At 44.6% G+C, this 22,634-nt stretch overlaps 1 protein-coding gene across 2 annotated transcripts in view; it reads left to right on the top strand.

Annotated features, from left to right (window-relative positions):
- The window catches only part of PIP5K1A (phosphatidylinositol-4-phosphate 5-kinase type 1 alpha), a 36,394-nt gene extending 24,085 nt beyond the window's left edge, over positions 1–12,309 (top strand). For both annotated transcript variants that reach the window (XM_028088226.2, XM_028088227.2), the window contains 9 exons: positions 391–690; positions 4,665–4,870; positions 5,656–5,739; positions 6,559–6,607; positions 6,816–6,900; positions 7,977–8,123; positions 8,325–8,454; positions 11,886–11,934; positions 12,220–12,309. In XM_028088226.2, coding sequence (XP_027944027.1) covers positions 391–690; positions 4,665–4,870; positions 5,656–5,739; positions 6,559–6,607; positions 6,816–6,900; positions 7,977–8,123; positions 8,325–8,454; positions 11,886–11,934; positions 12,220–12,222 — 1,053 coding nt within the window. In that variant the 3' untranslated portion in view covers positions 12,223–12,309. The remainder of the gene's footprint in view (positions 1–390; positions 691–4,664; positions 4,871–5,655; positions 5,740–6,558; positions 6,608–6,815; positions 6,901–7,976; positions 8,124–8,324; positions 8,455–11,885; positions 11,935–12,219) is intronic.
- Positions 12,310–22,634: the final 10,325 nt, after the last annotated feature.

The raw sequence follows: 22,634 nt of genomic DNA, 5'->3' as shown, positions 1-22,634 counted from the left end.
TACTCTGACTGACAGCTCTTGGAGCTTCTGGAGAAGTTAGTTTTGCTTTGCATCACACCCACAAGAATATACTGTACTAAGGGCTTAGAGTTAAGACTTTTTCAACACGATCTTTTCTTAAATCTCTCTAAAAGAATATACCCATCATATATTGAGTATCCTGACTGATTACTGTATTGGAGGGTCTGTGGCTCAGCTTGGTGTGATCCGATTCCTGAAGATAGATGTATTGGGCAATTGTAAACAAATATGATGTGGGCTTATGGGCAGATAGATTGTACCTGAATCCCATATAGCAGACAAAGAAGGTGGGTGGCAACTTTTACCCTTGAGTTTCACTGAAAATCAGCTGACTTGCTCTCCTGCTTCTTTTTACTTTTGTCCCCTCAGAACCTCAACCAGAATCCTCGAACTTTGCTGCCTAAATTCTATGGGCTGTACTGTGTGCAGGCAGGTGGCAAGAACATTCGAATTGTGGTGATGAACAATCTCTTACCACGGTCGGTCAAGATGCACATCAAATATGACCTCAAGGGTTCTACCTACAAACGGCGGGCTTCCCAAAAAGAGCGAGAGAAGCCTCTCCCCACCTTTAAAGACCTGGACTTCTTACAAGACATTCCAGATGGTCTTTTTTTGGATGCTGACATGTACAATGCTCTATGTAAGACCCTACAGCGTGACTGTTTGGTGAGTTTATCATATTTCCTTCCCTCTCAGATACCAAAAATCTCAGCCACTAAAATAGCTTTTTGTTCTTAGGGTTCAAATCTGTATGGGATGGGACTCAGTTCCTTAGCTCCGTATGTCCCAGACTTTATTTAAAATAACTTTTACATTAGGTTATTGCTGAGTCTTTATATTTTTACATTCTGTTTATCCTCCCCCACCTGGCTTCATTTTCTTTACCTCTCCTAGGCCTCATAATCCTACAGTTTCCTTATTTTCGTACCAGCACCATCATTCCTCAGATCTTGGTCCTGCCTGCCAGATTCAAATTTATATCTTGGAAGCTGAGTGCTGCTGAAGGAAATCACACACCTATGTCTATTCTACCAACATCTCTACATGTTGACACTATCCAGCCTCAGTATTGTTCACCATTCCACTTCCTGTTCCTCTCAGCACAGGTGTCACACGATTGTCACTCTCTCCAAACCATTTTCTAACTCTTAATACCCCAGCCTTGTTTCTCAACAGATTACCTCACTCTTCTATTCCATACCACCCCCTTGTCCTGCTCCCAGCCCCAGTTTATAAACATGTCTATACTTACCCATCTTTAATCTTCTTTCTGCCCAATTTGGTGGCTTATTCCAGGTCAGTCACTTCTCAGGACTGTTTCTTTAGGGTTCTGTTTCACATCTTGCTTCCTTTCCCTCCCCTGGCTTCAGCCTCTAACAACTGTTTTCTTTCTGCATGCAAGCCAACTTTTATCTCTTCCATCTTAAGGTTAGGAGGATTTTTTATTTTATTTTTTTTTTAAGATTTTATTTATTTGACAGAGCACCAGCAGGGGGAGCGGCAGGCAGAGGGAGAGGGAGAGGCAGGCTCCCCGCGGAGCAAGGAGCCCAGTGCGGGCCTCGATCCCAGGACCCTGGGATCATGACCTGAGCCAAAGGCGAACACTTAACCAACTGAGCCACCATGGTGCCCCTGGAGTTTTTTTTTGTTTGTTTGTTTGTTTTTTACTTCCATTGTCTCCATGTAATAATGCTTCCATTTTTCCTTTTCATTTATGTTCTATTCCTGCCTCAACTCACTGTCATGGCTTTTGCTCTCACCCCTTCAGTTGAACTACCCTCCCTAGTGCCCACCTGGGATGCCAAGTAGAGAATATTTCTCAGTCCTTACTTGCATTTTCTGCTGCTTGAAAGTTTATTTCCATTTTCTTAACGTACCTTCTTTTGGATTTTGTGACACCTTTTCCTACTGATTTTTTTGCATCTCTGATTGTTTTTTTCTCAACTGCTATTGTAGGATCATCTTCCTCTACTCCATAACGTTGTCCATCCTTGTCCTTTGCTTACTCTGCATCTACTTGTAGGGTAATGCTTATTTTAGTTTGGCTCCTTTGGTTGAAAGGACTGGACACAGTAGAATAAAGAGTTGTTTTAAGAAACTATACATAAGGGGCGCCTGGGTGGCTCAGTTGTTAAGCGTCTGCCTTCGGCTCAGGTCATGATCCCAGAGTCCTGGGATCAAGCCCCTCATTGGACTCCCTGCTCAGCGGGAAGCCTGCTTCTCCCTCTCCCACTCCCCCTGCTTGTGTTCCCTCTCTTGCTTTGTCTCTCTCTGTCAAATAAATAAAATCTTTAAAAAAAAAAAAAAAGAAAGAAAGAAAGTATACATAAGAATCACTCCTGTGCTTTCTTCATCCCTTTCTCCACCAACCTAGCAAAACACCTTTGGTTGAGCTGCATCACCAAAGTGGGCTACTGGAACTGGTGAGAGTATACCCTTTTGCACTCTGTTCTGGGATGGAAAGAGGGTTGAGAACTATAGGATATAATCCAGGCTTCTTGGTGCGCCTGGGTGGTTCAGTTGGTTAAGCATCTGCCTTTGGCTTAGGCCATGATCCCAGAGTCCTGGGATCAAGCCCCACAATGAGCTCTCTGCTCAGTGGGGAATGCATGCATGTGCGTGCGCGCACTCTCTCTGTCTCTCTGTGTCAAATAAAATCTTCAAAAAAAAAAAAAGAATCCAGGGTCCTTAATATGATATATCAGGCCTGTCATTATTTTTGCTTCTATCAGCTTCTGTAATCTGCCACACCTGTCCTTTGCATTTTCTGTTTTAGCAGTATGAAATTATACCTCCCTGCACATAATGTGCTGTTTGTTTCATGCTTCCAGGCGTTGGAGTATTCCTTCCTTTATTTGTTTGGACTTACTTTCTAATTTATTCTTCATAAACTTATTTACGTATCACTTCCTGACCTCCTCCGTACTATCAATCATGTAAGCACTTCTGTTGTTGCATGTATTAGGCTGTATTGGATTTATTTTTACATTTATTTTCTTTCCTAAATGATAATATTGTTGAGAACAGAAACTCTGGAGTATCTTTGTATCCCCATAAACAGGCACAACGCCTACAGGTGGTAGGGCTTCAGTAAATACTGAACCGAATCAAAGCTGGTTATATAAAGTCCTGCAACAGATACACTCCATCATGAAATGTACTTTTACCACACCTTCCTTGTGGATTCTTTACAGCACAAATACGTATTCCACGTTCATTGAGAACGTAATGCTCTTTTCACAAATAGAAGGAAAGAACAAACAGAGGGTGTTGTGGGCTAGTCAGTGGCCTAATATATATTTACTCAAATAGAAGAAAGCTGAGTGGATAGAAATAATGAGTGACTGGAGGAGATTAATACATTTTTCTCCAGGGAGTAGGAGGAGCAAAGGATAAGCCTATAGTTAACCCTGGAGGTCAAGAATAATTGAATCTTGGGGCACCTGGGTAGTTCAGTTGGGGGAATGTGCAACTCTTGATCTTGTGGTTGTGAGTTCAAGCCCCACGTTGGATATACAGATTATTTGAAATTTAAAAAAAAAATTTTTTTTTTAAGATTTTATGTATTGGGGTGCCTGGGTGGCTCAGATGGTTCAGTGTCTGCCTTCGGCTCAGGTCATGATCCCGGGGTCCTGGGATCGAGTCCCGCATCGGGCTCCCTGCTCCTTGGGAGCCTGCTTCTCCCTCTGCTTCTCTCTCTCTCTCTCTCTCTCTCATGAATAAATAAAATCTTTAAAAAAAAAGATTTTATGTATTTATTTTAAGAGAGATACAGAGATAGTGAGAGAGCTCAAGTAGGAAGGAGAGGGAGAAGCAGGCTCCCTGTTGAGCAAGGAGCTGGACGTGGGGCTCGATCCCAGGACCCTGGGATCATGACCTGAGCCAAAGGCAGACGTTTAAGTGACTGAGCCACCCAGGCGCCCCTAGAGATTACTTGAAAATAAAACCTTTAGGGGCCCCTGGGTGGTGCAGTCAGTTGAGCATCCGACTCTCGGTTTTCTCAGGTTGTGATCTCAAGGTCGTGAGAATGAGCCCTGCATCAGCTCCACCTTGAGCGTGGAGTCTGCTGAAGTTTTTCTCTCCCTCTGCGCTTCCCCCTCCCTATGTGCCCCCCTCTCTCTGTCTCCCTCTCAAATCTTTAAAAAAATAAAGTCATAAAAAAAATGAGGGCGCCTGGGTGGCTCAGTCGGTTAAGCGTCTGCCTTCAGTTCAGGCCATGATCCCAGAGTCCCAGGATTGAGCCCTGCATTAGGCTCCGTGCTCAGCGGGGATTCTCCTTCTCCCTCTGATCCTCCCCCCTCCCATGCTCTCTCTCTCAAATAAATAAAATCTTTAAAAAAAATTAAAAATAAAAATAGGGGGCACCTGGGTGGCTCAGTCATTAGGCTTCCGCCTTTGGCTCAGGTCATGATCCCAGGGTCCTGGGATTGAGCCCCGCATCGGGCTCCCTGCTCAGCGGGAAGCCTGCTTCTCCCTCTCCCACTCCCCCTGCTTGTGCTCCCTCACTGTGTCTCTCTCTGTCAAATAAATAAATAAAATCTTAAAGAAAGAAAGAATAATTAGGAAAGCTGTGAGATCCTGAAAAAAATCCTCATACCTCCCAAGGCTCAGAACATGGTTTGTTTTTTTCCTTTCATTAGGTGCTGCAGAGCTTCAAGATAATGGACTATAGCCTCTTGATGTCGATCCATAACATAGATCATGCTCAAAGAGAGCCCTTAGGCAGTGAAGCACAATCCTCAGCTGACACTCGCAGACCAGCCCCCCAAAAGGCTCTTTATTCCACGGCTATGGAATCTATCCAGGGCGAGGCTCGGCGAGGTGGCACCATGGAGACTGATGACCAGTGAGTGGGCTCAGGGGCACCAGGAAGGAGAGCGTAGACACGGCATTTTTTTTTTTTCTTGAGGAAAGGATGCAGCTCCTGGCATCAGAGTAGCCCCAATTCAGCAGTTAAGTTGACAGTATTAACACTTATGAAACTATAGAACAAGCCTGCTTAAGAATGTAAAAGGAAAGGAAGAGGGCTTAAATTGGGGATCTCTAGTACATCTGGGAAGGAGAACTATTTAAAATTAAAACACCTTTCAAAAAGAATATACTCAGAGTCCGAGACACATGTCTGCATATTCTATTAGAACTTCACCAAAAGTAATTTACTATAGGCAGCTTTATGGAAGGAGTCTTTCTTACCATCACGGATCTATCAAGGAAGTGTATTTACTGAAGCATCATAAATGTCTTGTAAGTGGTTTCATTTTTAAGGTAGCCTTTACTGTGATTCTCAAGAAGAGTGTCCTAGTGGGTGTGAATTAGAATATGAAAGCACTGAGCAAGTTCAGAGTTATCTGAGCGTTTCCAGTGTAGCTGAGTAGGGGTGACTTTAGATTCTTTGGTGGAATTGGGGTCGGAGAGGCAGGCGAGTGAGACTTGGAGAGAAAGAGGTTATAATACATACTCCAGAGCGGCTCTTGGAGTTGGAGGAAGGTTTTCACTCTTCCCCAGTTTATGGAAGATGGGACAGTTATGGTTAGGTCTCAGTTCCCTGTCCTGATCTGGCTCGAGGTTAGGAGAAACCCTTGTGCTAGGCCAGAGATTTTCTTACTGTTTTCTTCTTGTCTTCCGGAACAGTATGGGTGGCATCCCTGCCCGCAATAGTAAAGGGGAAAGGCTGCTGCTTTATATTGGGATCATTGACATTCTCCAGTCTTACAGGTGAGGAGCATATGGATCCCAAAAGAGGGGGCAGAGTGGTTGCGGATAACCATTCACATTTCTCCTTTAGATGGGTTTGTCACTCTTCCTGAAACAGGAACAGAGTTGCATTCTAGCTGCTTACCTCATCAGGTTTCAGATGGTGGTTTATTTCCTTGATTTTGCCTGTCTCCTTGACTTCATTACCCTGCCACCTTCCCAACCATAACGTATACCTCTGTGGAGAGCTGAGTCAGTCCTCAGAAGCACCAGGGTAGAATACACCATCTGTCTGGCTCTTTGTGAAAAACCTGGGAGATGAGTCATACTCCACATTGGGATACAGCTGGAAACATGTTCCTCTTTTCCTTGGAGGAAAAACAAGAGGATCACTGTGTCCTATGCTATTAACCTATGGAACTGAGGCAGTGAAGTGATAGGGAGGATCTGGAAATGCTACATCCCAGTTTTACCCCTAAAAACAGGTTTCAGCTACTAATGACTGGACAATCCTTGGTTGACTGTTTCAGAGTATTATCATCCAGTTTTAACTCCCCTCTTCAGGCATGTGCATATATCCCTTCATTTCTCCTTTTGCAATAAATGTTCTTGTCCCTGACTTGCCAGGGACATACTAAGTTCCCTTTTTCCATGGGGGAGGTAATTAACTTCCCTAGAAACAGCTTTGATCTCCGTCCTGAACGAGCACTACTGTGTCTGTTCTTTGGAAAGCCAGTGTAATAGAGGGAGTGCTTTCCCAGCTTCTTTAACTTCATAAAAGAGAAAACTGTCATTCATTTAAAAATTCTGTGACTATGTGACACACATTTTTCTTGGCAGGTTTGTTAAGAAGTTGGAGCACTCTTGGAAAGCCCTGGTACACGATGGGGTGAGTAGCAGTTTGCTAGAGGCTCTCCTCCCGCCTCCTTCAGTTCTGATTTGCCCCCTCAGTTTCTTCTTTCTTTCTTATTTCATTTGTGGGTTCTACCCTTCTGCTAGGGTCTCAGCCTAGAGGAAAATGGCCCTTGGACTAAATAGCGATCCTCTTGCTGGGCCTCCCCCTCTTTAACTCTGCAGCCATGTCTTCTGCTCTGCAGGACACCGTATCGGTGCATCGCCCAGGCTTCTATGCTGAACGGTTCCAGCGCTTCATGTGCAGCACGGTGTTCAAGAAGATACCCCGTAAGTGGCTTCTACCAGATGACCCCCCAATGACTCCCTTACTCCAGGAGATGGGTGGGCAAGACACCTCTGTCAGGGAACTGCCAAAGCCTCTTCTGCTCTACCCACATCCCGTGAGAGCTGCTGCCCGTCTTTATGTCAGTCACTCTGTCTGTCCCAGTGGTTTCCGAGTTGCTGCTTTTCCCCTGGCTCTCCCTTCGTGTGTCATTGAGGTGAGGGGCATTTCTGGGAAATTGGTGGGATTGGGGGAGGGGGGAGGAAAGTGTCATTGTGGGAGTAGGATCCTATGGCATAGGCTGAGATAGAGGCAGACCTACAGACAGAGATAGGTGACGATGTTACCAGTGTTTTGTTTTTTCTTCATATCCCCAGTGCCAAGGACTCTCAGACTAGGATCAAAGGGTTGGAGAAGCATATACTGATTTCTGCTTAGCAGTCGTTCTTACTCTCTTCCCTCAACTTTCTTGGCTGGAAGGTGCCAGTATTCTTCTTTCCCAGCCTTTCAGTGGTGCTGCCATTGGCAAATTTCCAGCTCCTCCTTCCCGCCGCCTCATCATAGGCCTCCGTCACCCCATCGGTGCGGCAGAGGGGACTTAGGCATGCCAGACAGTCTTAAGAAACGTGAGGAAATCCCCTCAAAGTCTTTTCAGCGTGACATATAAGCAAGTGTAAAGTATCACGGTGCTGTGTGCATAAGTGCTACAAGGATGCAGAATGAAAGGGTCCTCTTCGTCTGCTTGAACTGGAGGATGCTATTAAAGAACAAGGGAGTGACGGAATGGAGGACATCTCATCCGGTGGAAGCAAAGCCATGGAGGTTGTGTGTAGCGGGGGCAAGATATGTATGTGTCTGCTTTCCTCTTGGTTCTCTGCTTTCCAAAGTGAGGTGAACCGAGATGCACACCCTCTCCTCTGAAAGAGTAGTTCGTAGAGCCTGTCTTTGTTGACATTAGTCCTTCTTCCCGCTTTGCAGAGCACCTTTGGGTTTGTGTTGGGGATGCTAGCAATTTGTATCTATGTCTTGGTGATGGTTTCTCAGGTGGGTGCTAAGTAGGCTTTCTCTTTCCCTTTTGAAGTGAAGCCCTCTCCTTCCAAAAAGTTTCGGTCTGGCTCATCTTTCTCTCGGCGAGCAGGCCCCAGCGGCAACTCCTGCATTACTTACCAGACATCGGTCTCTGGGGAGCACAAGGCACAAGTGACAACCAAGGCGGAAGTGGAGCCAGGTCAGCGCCAGGGCTGGGGTTCCCATGTGATTGGGCACTCCCTCCCTTCCTTCTGAGCCCTGTCTTATCTGCCTAGGATCTCTACTCCCTGTTCCTATTCAGGAAAAGCCAAGTTGCTACATTTTTTCCCTCCTGTATTTCCCCCACCCCATTTTGTCTTCTTTTTTATTTATTGATTTTTTTCCCTTTTCTTTTTTCCAGGCGTCCACTTCGGTCGTCCTGATGTTTTACCTCAGACTCCACCTTTGGAGAAAGTCAGTGAGGTCTCGACTATTCCTGACCCCTATTTCTCACCTGTAGTTGGAGAGACTTTGCAAATGCAAACTACAAGGTTGGTTCCTTGGCCCCTTTCTTCATAAAATCTTTTCATCTCTCTCTCTTCAGGTCCTTGGGAACCTCCATAATTTTTTTTTTCAAGAGATCATTGTTTGTCTTTTGCTCTTCACTAGATTTTTCCAGGTTTACTTTCCCTTAGCTCATCTTTAGTGATTTGGAGAAGTGTGTCAATATCTCTGCATCTTTAGGGGGTGTGCAGACTATTTTGATAGTCAAAATACGCCCCAACTAACCCTTTATCTCTTGGTGAGTTAGGTGAGAATTCTCAGCTTACTTTGTAAGCCTGGAAAGATTGCTGGGCAGTGAAGAAAATGAACAATCTTGTAAAAGGACCCATTCTAAAGATTGTGATTTAATTTTGTTACATGGTGTGTTGATTATCTATTCCATCATAATAAATTAACCCAAAACTTAGTGGATTAAAATAACAAACACATATCATAGTTTCTGTGGGTCAGGAATGTGCGTACAGCTTAGCTGGGTCCTCTGGCTCAAGGTCTTTCATGAGGTGTTGGCCCGGGCCTCCCATCTCTTCTGAAGATTCAGCTGAGAGGCTCCACTTCTAAGCTCATGTATATGCTTATTGGCAGGATTCAGTTCCTTGTGGGTTGCTGGACAGAGGGCCTTAGTTCCTTGCTGGCAGTTGGCTGGGGGCCTCCCTTGGTTCTTTGCCACATGAGCCTCTCCTTAGGACAATTCAAAACATCGCAACTGGCTTCCCTCAGAGTGAGCAATTGAGAGTGCACGCACCTATGCAGAATTCATAATCTTTTTGGGACCTAATCTCAGAATTGACATACTATCACCAGTACTGCATTCTAGTCACTGAATCTAGCCCACACTCACAAAGAAGGGATTCCACAAAGGTGTGAATACCAGGATGCAGAACTCACTGGGAGCCACCTCAAAAGTGACCTATCACAGTCCATCTTCTGGCTCCCAGTGATTCCTATCCCTCCCTGTGCGAAATGCATTCATTTGCGCCCACGGTCTTCAAAAGTCTCATCCCGTTAGAGCAGCAGCTTAAATTCCAGAATTTTGTCATCTCAAGTAGGTCTTGGTTTGGAGGAGCTCCCCAGGTATTGTTCCATGAGTACGGTTGCTCTCAGTCTTTGGACTTGTGAAACTAAAGAGATAGCTGTTTTCTCGCTGCACACCCAGCAGACAATGGTGAGGCAGTAAGTAGCTAACCACTGAACACTCCTGTGCAGAAAGAGTGAGGGAGGCACAGAGCTAGTCCAAAATCCAGCAACTGTTGGAGTTGCTTTGATCAGAGGATAAGTTGGGGGTAATTCTCCGTGACTCTCGACTCCACCCTTTGAACTCGTGGTTTTGCTTTCTGAGTCTTCCTTTTTCATGAAAGCTAGCATGTGTTTGCAGCTGAGTAATTTACTCAGCCTGCTTCCTGCCAGTACAATTTTGGGGTCCAGCGGTTTCTTCATTTTGCACTGTGTCTGTCCCTTTCAGTCAGTCCAAGCTGTGAATGTTTATGCTGTTATAATGCCCTCAAAGATTTTGTGGGCCTCCCGTGAGTCTCACTGGAATTCAGTCCCCTCAACAAAAGCCACACCACAGATACCTTCTTCCTAAGCCCTGTGCTTCTTAGAGATGTTAAGTTGAGAGGATCTGGGTGATGTTTTTGAATGGTCTTTTGTACGATTGAACAGTACTCTAAGGAACCAACTTTGATTTTTCTGAAGTCTTAAATATTTTACAGTCATAACTTGGCTTTGTCTCTAGACCACATTTTCCTGGCAGTGCCCAGGTTTTATGCTTGCTCACAAACTGTTTCTTAATTTTATAGCATTGTTTGCTATCTGCTGGAGGGGCTCAGAATTTTCAAAACCATCAATCCTGGCAAGTCGTCCTTTTATTTAATAGTCCTTCCCTTAATTTTTTTCTTCTCATTTTACTATAAGCATTAAGAAGGAACCAGGTGGCACCTTTAGCACTTTGTTTAGAATTCTCCTTAGGTAGATCACCCAATTCATTAGACACATATTCTGCTTTTCACGTAACTGCATATGACATTGTTGCAAAACTTTGTTCCAGTGCATTACAGGGATCCCTTTCCTTCAGTTTCCCATAAGATTTTTCTCACTTGCCTTTGAGCCCACACTGGCAACTCCCTCATTCAAGTCTAAATTCTACAGTATATTCATGGCACTTTTAAACTTTCACTAAAATGCTGCTTAAAGCCCACTTCCCTCTTCCAAAGCCACTTCCACTTTTTAGTTTTTTAAAAATTTCAGTAGCACTTCACTTCCAGGTACAAAAATTTATATTATTGTATAACAAATTACCCCCAGCGTGGCAGCTAAAAACTATAAACATTTATTATCTCAGATTTTATGCAGCTTAAATATCTAGGAGTGACTTAGCTGGGTGCCACTGGCTCAGGGTCTCTCAGGAGGTTACAGTGAAGCTGTTAGGGAAGTAGTCTCATCTGGAGGCTCGCCCCGAGGGAGGATCAACTTCTAAGCTCACTTATGTGGTTGTTGGCAAGATTCGGTTCCTTGCAGGCCGTTGGCCAGTGGTCCTGCCTCAGTTCCTTGTCACATGCTTTCCCCATGTGGCAGCTAGCTTCCCTCAGAGCAAACAGTTAGTGAGAGAGCTCGAGCCCAAGAAGAAGCTAGGTAGGGTCTTTTTTTTTTTTTTTTTTTTTTTTAATTTTATTTGACATAGAGACAGAGAGAGGGAAAACAAGCAGGGGGAGTAGGAGAGGGAGAAGCAGGCTTCCTGCTGAGCAGGGTGCCCGATGTGGGGCTTGATCCCAGGACCCTGGGACCTGAGCTGAAGGCAGAGAGGCTTAACCGTCTGAGCCACCCAGGCGCCCCTAGGTAGGGTCTTTTTGTAACCTAATCTCAGAATTGATGTTCCATCACCTCGCCTACATTCTGTCCTCTGGAAGAGAGTCACTAAATCCAGACCTCATTCAAGAGGAGAGAATTACACAGTGGTGCAAATATCAGGCAGCCGTGATCACTGAGTGCCTACCACACCTGGGAATTGAGGACAGAAGGGGAGGGATTAGGAAATATTTTTGTAGTACTCAAGAAGCTAGTTAATTAAATTAACTATTAATTAAAACAACATGCTTCTAAGTCTGGTAGTTTCTTAGCCTCTTCTGACAGACACAGCGAGAGAGGGAACACAAGCAGGGGGAGTGGGAAAGGGAGAAGCAGGCTTCCCGCGGAGCAGGGATCCCAATGCGGGGCCCAGGATCCTGGGATCATGACCTGAGCTGAAGGCAGACGCTTAACGACTGAGCCACCCAGGCGCCTCACCCTCTTCTTTCTGAATCCTAAGTTGATCTTGAAGTGAAATATGGAGAAGCAGTACGAGATCTGACGTGAGAGGATCGTCCTTTCTCTTCCTTATCTTCTAATTCTTCTCTCTGCCTCCATTTTTTTTTTCTCCTGTTAGTTCAACCCTCTTGGAAAAGCCTGAAGTTGCAGAGTCAGAGTTCACCCATGTGAGTGTCTGGGATGTGGGGGAGGTGAATGCTTTATTTGAAGGGTATAAAGAGGATCACTGATGGAGTGGAACAGGGAGTTAATTTGCAAGGTTACAGGAACTGGGTGCCCTTTCAATCTTGCCTTTTTAAATTTTGTGGGGACCTTGTACTTGGAAGCAGAGGATGAAGTAGAAGAAAACTTAACTCTGCCAGTCAGGCTGAAATGAACTTGAATTCCATTCCTGCCTCCTCATTTCATACTCCAGATCCTTAACTTTACACTCTTTCTCTTTCCCTTTCCAGTGAGCAAAAAAACTCAGAAGACTTGGAACAAGATTCTACCAGCTTAGTGATCCCAAGAAGCCAGCCCTTGCCCCAGCAATGCTGAGTTTTCTTCTTCGTGGTCATCACAAAAGGAGTATAATGGAGGCGAGGGGAGCTCTCGGTTTCCTTTCTGAAGAAGAACCTCTTCTCCTTCCCCTTCCTGACGAATGGGCATTGGTGCCTCAGTTGAGGACAGCAGCATCTTCTCCACTTCTGAGTTAGGGGGCACGAGTTTTCAACTGGCCAGCCTTGGTTTCCACAATGGAATTGTTTTCAAGCCCCCATTCTTCCTGCTGGAAGTGGGGTTGCTGGACTTGGTGGTTTTCTTCCTCTTCACCTACCTTTCACTGGGAGCTGGACTCTTAACTTCCTCAGGACAGACTGGCTGGCACATTATCTCCACCTTCATGCTTTCTCTGGAAGAAGACCCTTGTAATCTTTGTAAAGGTTTTGGGGAGTCAGGGTGTTAAGCCAACTCCCACCTTCCTTTTTTTTCCTTAAAAAAAGGAAAAGAAAAACTAGCACACAGCCCACAATTTGAAGCCAGACAGTGTCAGATCAAAACTGTATCAGTGTTGGGAGAGATGCCTGTTTGTGGGGTTCCCTCAGAAGAGCCCCCTGGTGTTTGAGAAATGGAACTAAGGAACTGCTTTGCCAGAAGCAGCTCCTCTTTAACAACTCCTCTCTTGATGAATTTCTTAAGGCTGAAGGAATGGAGAGAGTGGGACATGGGGTAATCTTTACCCCTTTTGTTGAACAGTAGAGTAGTCATGGGACCAGAAGATCAGAGCCCTTGCTAGGCAGGACCCTGCTTACTGCCAGGCCATCACAATTATTACTGTTTTGCAATTGGAAATGTATTCTGCTTGTTTTTCTAAATATGAAGACTTAATCAAATGAATTTGGATCCTTCTCAAAAGGAGGTTTATTCCTTGCTCTTCCCACCTTTTCCGACAGCGTTGGAAGGAGGAGCTGAGGTGCAGAAGGGACACCTGTGTCCGTTTAACAGGCAGTCTGTATCTATGAGGCTAGAGAATATTCGCTTAGACTCACGGGGAGCCAGCAGATTCTTGCCTAGGTGAGGTCATTGCTGTGCCACATGCCCCGCTCCTTCTCATGCAGAGAACTCAGAAATGGGAGCTGTGTAATCCATCTGTCCCCCATCTCCCAAGAGTTGCGGTTCCCCACCTGATCCTCCTTCTCCTGTCTGGGGACTAAGGAGGCATCTCAGGCAGATTATTGAATACTGTCCTGTCTCCATCCTGCCCGACCTTGATAGTAGGTTAGCCCATCCCCCAAGTAACTGTCTATATTAGACACCCCCAGCCAGTTTCTGGCTGCCTGTCTTTGCTGCCATGTTCTTTTTTACAAGAAGGAAAGAAACAATTCTTGCTATTTTTTTTTCATAATTTACTATTTATGATGTATTTAAGTGTTTTATTCAGGACAGAGTTCTGTAGGGAGTGGGAGGGAATATTTGAGGGAGGCTGGGGCTTAGGGAAGGGAATGGGGAATCAACATTTTTATGAAGTGTCACTATTTGCCTCCACTTTGTATTGTTCAGAAATGGCAAATGCAATATAAAAGTGATAAATACCTGGTTTTAATGTATTAAACTTTCATCATTTATTTAGACCTCTTGTTTCTTTCTAATTCTTTTTCATACACCATCTGCTCCACCCTCCTGCCTCAGCTCGGGCTCAGTGTTGTTTGCGGTGCCCTGAGCAAATGCGTCCTCGCCAGCTGCCTTCAGTCTGGTGCAGGGTGGTGCTGGCTTCATTCCCTACCTTCCAGGCACCTGTCCACTTGAACAACTTCAACTTGACAAGGAAAAGCCGTGAATGAACATAAAGACAATTACTGTAGGTCTGTTGCCTAAGTGGCAACCTACTTTAACTGACCGATCTGGGAATCCAAAGCTCAAAGTCTTCCTCAAGTTTAGGAGGAGAGGAGGAGGGACAAAGCAAGCCTGAGATCATTCGGCCTTTGGATTCCCTCTTTCCTTCCCCTGACCTGGTGCTAAGGTGTCACTTAGAAGACCACAGAGAGGGCGCCTGGGTGGCTCAGTCGTTGGGCGTCTGCCTTTGGCTCAGGTCATGGTCCCAGGGTCCTGGGATCGAGCCCCGCATCGGGCTCCCTGCTCGGCAGGAGGCCAGCTTCTCCCTCTGCCTCTGCCCCTGCTTGTGTTCCCTCTCTCGCTGTGTCTCTCTCTGTCAAATAAATAAGATCTTTAAAAAAAAAAAAAAAGACCACAGAGACTGCTTCCCTCAATTCTGTTTTCCTCTTCTGTGAGGTGGAGCTTAGTTACTAATTAGGGCTTTTTTACTGTGATGGGAAACTAGTCCAAAGAGGGGGTGCTTGTTCTAAGGTATGCAGGTAGGGAAGTTTGGAGAGAAGCAAGTTAACTAGTGTTCTTTCCACAGCACTATTCCTTATCTTGTTAAGATCGTTCTACAAATATTTATGCAGCAACTAATGAGCAATTCACTGGGTAGTTGGAGGTCAAAAGAAGTAATTGACCTTCAAGAGTTTACAGGAAGAGCACACACATACTTGTGTGTACACAAAACATTTTAGATGGATTATAGTTAAGGATACCAGTTCTCTGAGAGAATGGTACAGAATATATTAGGTGGAAGAAAATTAGAGGTTACTGTGGACTAGAAGTGTTGGAGAAAGTTGCACATGAACCCAAGGGTCTAGTACGAGAAGGAGCCTTGTTTCAGAGAACAAGGAAGAGCCTACAGTGGAAGCAATGGTGGAGGAGATCTGAATGAGAATCTTGGGAGTAGGTATAGGTGGAGACCACACAGGAAACCCTGATTGCTAAGCCAAGGAATTTTTTTTTTTAGGATTTTATTTGAGATAGCATGAGCAGGGTGAGGGTGGGCAGAGGGAGAGGGAGAAGCAGACTCCTGGCTGAGCAGGGAGCCCAATGCGGGGCTCGATCCCATAACCCCAGGATCATGACCTGAGCTGACAGCAGACGCTTAATCAACTGAGCCACCCAGGTGCCCCTCCATAGACTTTTTAAAATTTTATTATTTTTTAAAAATTTTTATTTATTTTTTTGACAGACATAGCGAGAGAGGGATCACAAGCAGGGAGAGTGGGAGAGGGAGAAGCAGGCTTCCCGCTGAGCAGGGAGCCCGATGCAGGGGCCCGATTCCAGGACCCTGCGATCATGACCTGAGCCAAAGGCAGACGTTTAACCAACTGAGCCACCCAGGTGGCCCTAGCTGAGGAATTTTTTTTATTTTTTTAAACTAGGTAGTGAGGAACTGTAGAATGCATTTTGCCTCTAGGACATGATCAAAATAATTCAGACTAATCTGTTGACAAAGTTCTGTAAAAGTGGATAGAACAAGCAGATTAGACCATAATAATTTAGGTGTGTGGTGTAGGTGAATAGGTGTAGGAGAATAGAGGTGATGATAAAACTATGATAGGTGCGCCTGGGTGGCTCAGTCGTTAAGCATCTGCCTTCGGCTCAGGTCATGATCCCAGGGTCCTGGGATTGAGCCCCGCATTGGGCTCCCTGCTCAGCGGGAAGCCTGCTTCTCTCTCTCCCACTCCCCCTGCTTGTGTTCCCTCTCTCGCTGTGTCTCTGTCAAATAAATAAATAAAACTTAAAAAAAAGAAAACTATGATAGAACAAGTAATTGGAGTGAAGAAGGAACTGGGGATTGTCAAAGTTTTGAATTTGAGTTTAAGTCACTCCTTTAGACTGGATAAGGATAAAACTCTTTCCCTAATAGGAAATGAATCTGGGGCGCCTGGGTGGCTCAAGTCGTTGGGCGTCTGCCTTCGGCTCAGGTCATGATCCCAGCTTCCTGGGATCGAGCCCCGTGTCGGGCTCCCTGCTCGGCGGGAAGCCTGCTTCTCCCTCTTCCACTCCGCCTGCTTGTGTTCCCTCTCTCACTGTCTCTCTCTGTGTCAAATAAATAAATAAAATCTTTAAAAAAAAAAAGGAATTGAATCTGAACATGTTTTAGGCATAAGTGGTCTTTCTGCCACCCGTATCTGGTCAGTCCCTCTTCAATCATCCATTCAACTGCTGAGTGGGTGCAGTAGATACCCTCTTACAGTCAGAGGGTCCCTCTAGTGGTGAGCAGCAACCACTACTTCTATAGCAGGACCCTGCAATCCAAATGCACGTAGGGCCTGCTAAGGGGAAAACTGTGATAACTAAAAATTAAGGAAACCAAGTGAGACCATAGGATAATAAAGCTGGAGGGGCACCTGGGTGGCTCGCCTAGGCATCTGACTTCAGCTCAAGTCATGATCTAGGGATCCTGGGTTTGAGCCCCGTGTGGGACTCCACAATCCGCGCAAAGGCTGCTTCTCCCTCTCCCTCTGCACCTCCCCCTGCTACTGCGCTGGCACGCGTGCTCTCTCTCTCTCGCTCGCTCAAATAAATAAAAATCTGGGGTGCCTGGGTGGCTCAGTGGTTAAACATCTGCCTTCGACTCAGGTCATGATCCCAGGGTCCTGGAATCTAGCCCCGCATCGGGCTCCCTGCTCCGCGTAAAGCCTGCTTCTCCTTCTCCCTCTGCTGCTCCCCCTGCTTGTGTTCCCTCTCGCTGTGTCTGTCTCTGTCAGATAAATAAAATTTTTAAATAATATTTTAAATAAATATCTTTTTTAAACAAGGATAATAAAGCTGGAAATCCTGGTTTAATGTTTTTCTCTTAAGCATGTCAGTCTTAACTATTCTGAAAGTTGGAGTTTCAGACTCAACAGATTTGGAGTCTCATCCCTTCTTGCCATTTAAAATATATTCCAGGGGCGCCTGGGTGGCTCAGTTGGTTAACTATCTGCCTTTGGCTCAGGTCATGGTCCCGGAGTCCAGGGATTGGGCCCTGTGTCGGGGCTCCTTGCTCAGTGGGAAGCCTGCTTCTCCCTCTCCCTCTACCTGCTACTCCCCGGCTTGTGCTCTCTCTCTCTGTCAAATAAATCTTAAAAAAAAAAAAAGAGCCTCTTTAAAAATAAACTGTGTATTATTTACTTTTTTTCTCTTTTCTTTCTTTACTTTTAAGTTGGCTCTATGGGGGCGCCTGGGTGGCTCAGTCGTTAAGCGTCTGCCTTCAGCTCAGGTCATGATCCCAGGGTCCTGGGATCGAGCCCCCATCGGGCTCCCTGATTGGCGGGAAGCCTGTTTCTCCCTTTCCCACTCCCCTCTGCTTGTGTTCCCTCTCTTGCTATGTCTCTGTCAAATAAATAAATAAAATCTTAAAAAAAAAAAGTTCGCTCCATGCCCAGTGCAGAGTCCAAAGTGTGGGGCCTGAACTCAGGACCCTGAGATCAAGACCTGGCCTGGTATCAAGAGTCAGACACTTAACTGACTGAGCCACCCAAGAGCCCCTCTTTCTTTTTTTTTCTTAAAGATTTTATTTTTTTTAAAAAGATTTTATTTGTCCGAGAGAGATCACAAGCAACGGGGAGGGGTAGAGAGAGAAGCAGACTCTCCGCTGAGCAGGGAGCCCGAAGGGCAACTCAATCCCAGGACCCTGGGATCATGACCTGAGCTGAAGGCAGACGCTTAATCAACTGAGCCACCCAGCCATCCCTGAATTTTTGTTAGTAGTTTTTTTGACCCTAATCTCTCTTGAACTTCCTCTAAGTTTTTGCCCCCGCCACCCAACCAAAACATCTTTTATTAAGGTCACTGATGACCATGTGCCTAAATATATCAATCCTCCTCTTACTTGATGTGTCAGCAGCATCTGACAGCTTATTACTCCCTCCACTTAGCTTCTGGGATGCTACTTTCACCTGGTTGTCCTCACCAAGGTACTGCACTGCTCCATCTCCATCCTTTACTTGTTCCTCCTTTTCTCCCTAACCACTGAATGTTGAAGTGCCCCAAGACTCAATCATAGGACCCCTTCTTTTAGTCTACATTCACTCCCTAAGTAAGTTTATAAGTCCTTACAGTAGCCTAAAGACCCTGTATAATTTGCCTAAATCCTCTGTCACCTCATGATCTAAAGACCATCTCAATATTGGCTAAAAGCTCCCAAATTTCTATCTCCAGCCCAGATCTTCCTTCTGAACCGCAAACTCATATATCTACCCGCTTACTTGACATCGCCATCTAGGCATCTTAAACCTAACATGACCAAAGCTGAATTTCTTGGTCCCGCCCCTCCTAAGGCCATCTTCAGAAATAGTGACAGGGAGCCTGACTGGCTCCGTTGGTAGAGCGGGTGACTCTTGATCCCAGAGTCGTGAGTTCAAGCCCCACTTTGGGCGTGGAGCCTAGTTAAAAAATAATAATAATTTAAAAAGTAGTGATTCCATTTTTCTAGTTGTCTAAAACCAACTCTGGTGTCTTCCTTAACATTACCTTCCCTTACATCCTCCATCAAATCCATGGGCAAATTCTGTCAGTTTTGTACCTTATTAAATACTCAAAATCCAACTATATGTAACCATTCCACCTCTTGTTACCACCTAGAGCAAGCCACCATCGTATTATCTGATCACTGAAGTAGTCTCCTAATTGGTTTCTCTCCTGCTTTTTTCCCCCACAGTCCCTTCTCAATGCAGCGGACTAAGTGATGCTATTAAAACACTGCATCAGGGGGGTGGGGGGATGGGTTAGCCTGGTGATGGGTATTAAAGAGGGCACATTCTGCGTGGAGCACTGGGTGTTATGCACAAACAGTGAATCATGGAACACTACATCAAAAACTAATGATGTAATGTATGGTGATTAACATAACAATAAAAATTTGAGGTAAAAAAAAACACTACATCAAATCCCGCCTATCCTCTGTTGAAAACTTTCCAACAAGCTCTTATCTCATTCAGAATCCTTTTTTTTTTTAAAGATTTGATTTATTTATTTGAGAGAGAATGAGAGAGAGAGCACATGAGAGGGGGGAGGGTCAGAGGGAGAAGCAGACTCCCTGCTGAGCAGGGAGTCTGATGCGGGACTCCATCCTGGGAGTCCAGGATCATGACCTGAGCCGAAGGCAGTCGCTTAACCAACTGAGCCACCCAGGCGCCCCTCATTCAGAATCCTTAAAAAGATCTATGAGGCTGTACACCAACCTCTTTACTGCCTTTGCTTCTTTGGTCTTATTTCTTCTCTCCCTCCCTCCCTCCCTCTGCTCCCCCTGCCCTTACTGGACTCCATGTTCTTAAATACATTCTTGTCTCAGGGCATTTCCACTTGCTCTTTCCCCTAGGTATTCTTTAGATCGCTGTTCAGATGTAAAGCTTCCCTAATATCCTATTTATATAAAATAGAAACCACATCCACCTTGGTTTATTTTCCTCTGAAGTGATCACCATTATTTGAAAAAAATTGTATATATATATATTTAAATATTTTATTTATTTGACAGAGAGAGACACAGAGAGAGAGGGAACACAAGCAGGGGGAGTGGGAGAGGGAGAAGCAGGCTTCCCGCGGAGCAGGGAGCCCGATGCAGGGCTTGATCCCAGGACCCTGGGACCATGACCTGAGCTGAAGGCAGACGCTTTATTGACTGAGCCACCCAGTCGCCCCTACATATATATATTTATTTATTTGTCAGAGAGAGGGAACACAAGCAGGGGGAGTGGGAGAGGGAGAAGCAGACTCCCCACTGAGCAAAGAGCCCGATGTGGGACTTGATCCCAGGACCCTGGGGTCATGACCTGAGCCAAAGGCAGACGCTTAACCGACTGTGTCACCCAGGCATCCTGAAAATTGTATATATTTTAATATGATGCAATATATTTTATATATAAATATATATTTTATATATAAATATATATTTATATATAAATTTAATATATAAAATAATATGTAAATTAATAATATAGATATATTAATATAAATGATATATTAATATAAATTAATATATTTCATACATAAAATATATTAACATAAGTATAAACATGTTAATATAAATTAATATATTGATATATTAATATAAGTATATATTAATATGTTAATATAAATAATATAAATATAAATTAATATAAATTAGTATAAATATATAAATACATAATATTTATATCTTGTTTATCTACTTATTTCCTTATTGGTTTATTGTCTGCCTTCTCCCATAGAACGTAAGCTCTGTGAGGGCAGGATTTTGTTTTGTTCCCTTCCAAGTGCCAAGAATAGTACCTGAATCAAAGGTAAATGAACAGTTTTGTTTTTGCTTTTTTCATTATAGAACTCTTGTTTTACTGAAATGTGATCCTATCAGATTTCATTTTTTGTGTGCATTGTTGCAACTCACATATCTCTTAACTGAACACCTTCTGACATAATGCTAACAGGACATCTCTGTTCAAAGAGAGTTCATTCTCAGGTTGAGTTAAGTCGATCCTATAGCATCTATTTTTCACTGTCTCATTTTTTAAAAGATTTATTTATTTGAGAGAGAGAGAGTGTGGGAGGAGGGGCAGAAGGAGAGAATCTTCAAGCAGACGCCCCGCTGAGCGCAGAGCCTGTTGTAGGGCTCAATCCCACAACCTATGAGATCATGACCTGAGCCAAAACCAACAGTTGGATGCTTAACTGACTAAGCCACCCAGGTGCCCTCACTCTCTCATTTTTTAATGGTCACTATATTTTGTATTCTTTACAATATCTCCATAGACTTTTTTTTTAAGATTTTATTTATTTGACAGAGAGAGAGGGAGAACACAGCAAGGGGGGCAGCAGGCAGAGGGAGAGGGAGAAACAGGCTCCCAGCCCAGCAGGGAGCCCTATGCGGGGCTCGATCCCATAACCCCAGGATCATGACCTGAGCTGACAGCAGACGCTTAATCAACTGAGCCACCCAGGTGCCCCTCCATAGACTTTTTAAATTTTTATTATTTTTTAAAGATTTTTATTTATTTTTTTGACAGAGAGAGACACAGCGAGAGAGGGATTACAAGCAGGGGGAGTGGGAGAGGGAGAAGCAGGCTTCCCGCTGAGTAGGGAGCCCGATGCAGGGGCTCGATCCCAGGACACTGGGATCATGACCTGAACTGAAGGCAGACGCTTAACGACTGAACCACCCAGGCGCCCCCCCATAGACTTTTTAAAAAAGATTTTATTTATTTATTTGAGAGAGAGCATGAGTGGGGGGAAGAGAAGAGGCAGAGGGAGAAGCAGATTCCCTGCTGAGCAGGGAGCCCCATTAGGTGCTCAATCCCTGGACCCTGGGATCACAACCTGAGCCAACTCCCTCAGCCCACCACCCTCTCGTGCTCTCTCTCTCACTCTCTCAAATAAATATAAATAAAATCTTTTTTAAAAAGTGTACTAACTAAACACTGGTCACAACCTATTAAATATCTGACTAAAGCTGAGAAGGTGACACTTCCCTGCACAGGTATCATGGATCATGGTTTCCCAGAACAGTGATGACATTCCAGAACATTCACTTCCTAGTCCCTTTGTTTGGGTTGAATGTTTGTCTTCGTTTACTTATACATTTAGAAGAATACTAACTTAGTTATCCCTGATGTTCAACTTGTCTCTCGAGTTGCATTATCCTGATTAACCCAGAGCATTTTTTGTTGTTGAATTTTATATTTTATGAAATACCCCTCTCCTGATCTGATTTCAGTTATTTGTGTTGATTTCTGTTTTGTACAATATTAATATAGCTACACAGCTTTCGGTTATTACTACTGCCTGGAATATTTTTTTCACTCTCTCCCTTTATTTTTACCTTGTTTTTTAAGACTTTATTTATTCATTAGAGGGAGAGAGAGAGAGAGAGCACAAGCAGGGGGAGCGGCAGGCAGAGGGCAGAGGGAGGGAGAAACATGTTCCCCGCCGAGCAGGTAGCCCAATTTGGGGCTGCTCCCAGGACCCCAGGATCATGACCTGAGCCAAAGGCAGATGCCTAACAGACGGAGCCACCCAGGCGTCCCATATTTTTACCTTCTTATCACTTAGTTTGGTGTTTCTCTATTTACATTGTGTAGCTGTTTTTAAAAAATGTATTTCTTGTCTTGTTTGCAAACTATTTTGGTTATGTTTGAACTTGTCACTAATTATTTTTCTGTGATTTCTTGTTTCCCCTTTCCTGTCTATGGTTATATTGACAGCTTCCCCCCCGCCCCCCCCCCCGCCATGATAGGGAGATTTTACTCCTAATCAAGCTCTGACAGTTACCAGTAATTTTTGAACATATCTATTAAAACCAACATCTAGGGGCGCCTGGGTGGCTCAGTCATGAAACTCCCATTTTCGTGTGTGTATGGGAAGGTAATCCAAAGCTTTTTTTTTTTTAAGATTTTATATATTTATTTGAGAGAGTACGAGCGAGGGGAGGGGCAAAGGGAGAGGGAGAAGCCAGCTCCCAGCTTAGCAGGGAGCACGATGCGGGACTCGATCCCAGGACCCTGGATGATGACCTGAGCTGAAGACAGCTGCTTAACCGCCTCAG

This window comes from Eumetopias jubatus, unplaced genomic scaffold (genome assembly GCF_037043125.1).
Source record: "Eumetopias jubatus isolate StellerSeaLion01/CBP00866 unplaced genomic scaffold, mEumJub1_p1.0 scaffold_4, whole genome shotgun sequence".
NCBI classification, from domain to species: domain Eukaryota; kingdom Metazoa; phylum Chordata; class Mammalia; order Carnivora; family Otariidae; genus Eumetopias; species Eumetopias jubatus.
The sequence above is the reverse complement of the archived record's forward strand: the minus strand, read 5'-3'. Positions and strand labels throughout refer to the sequence as shown.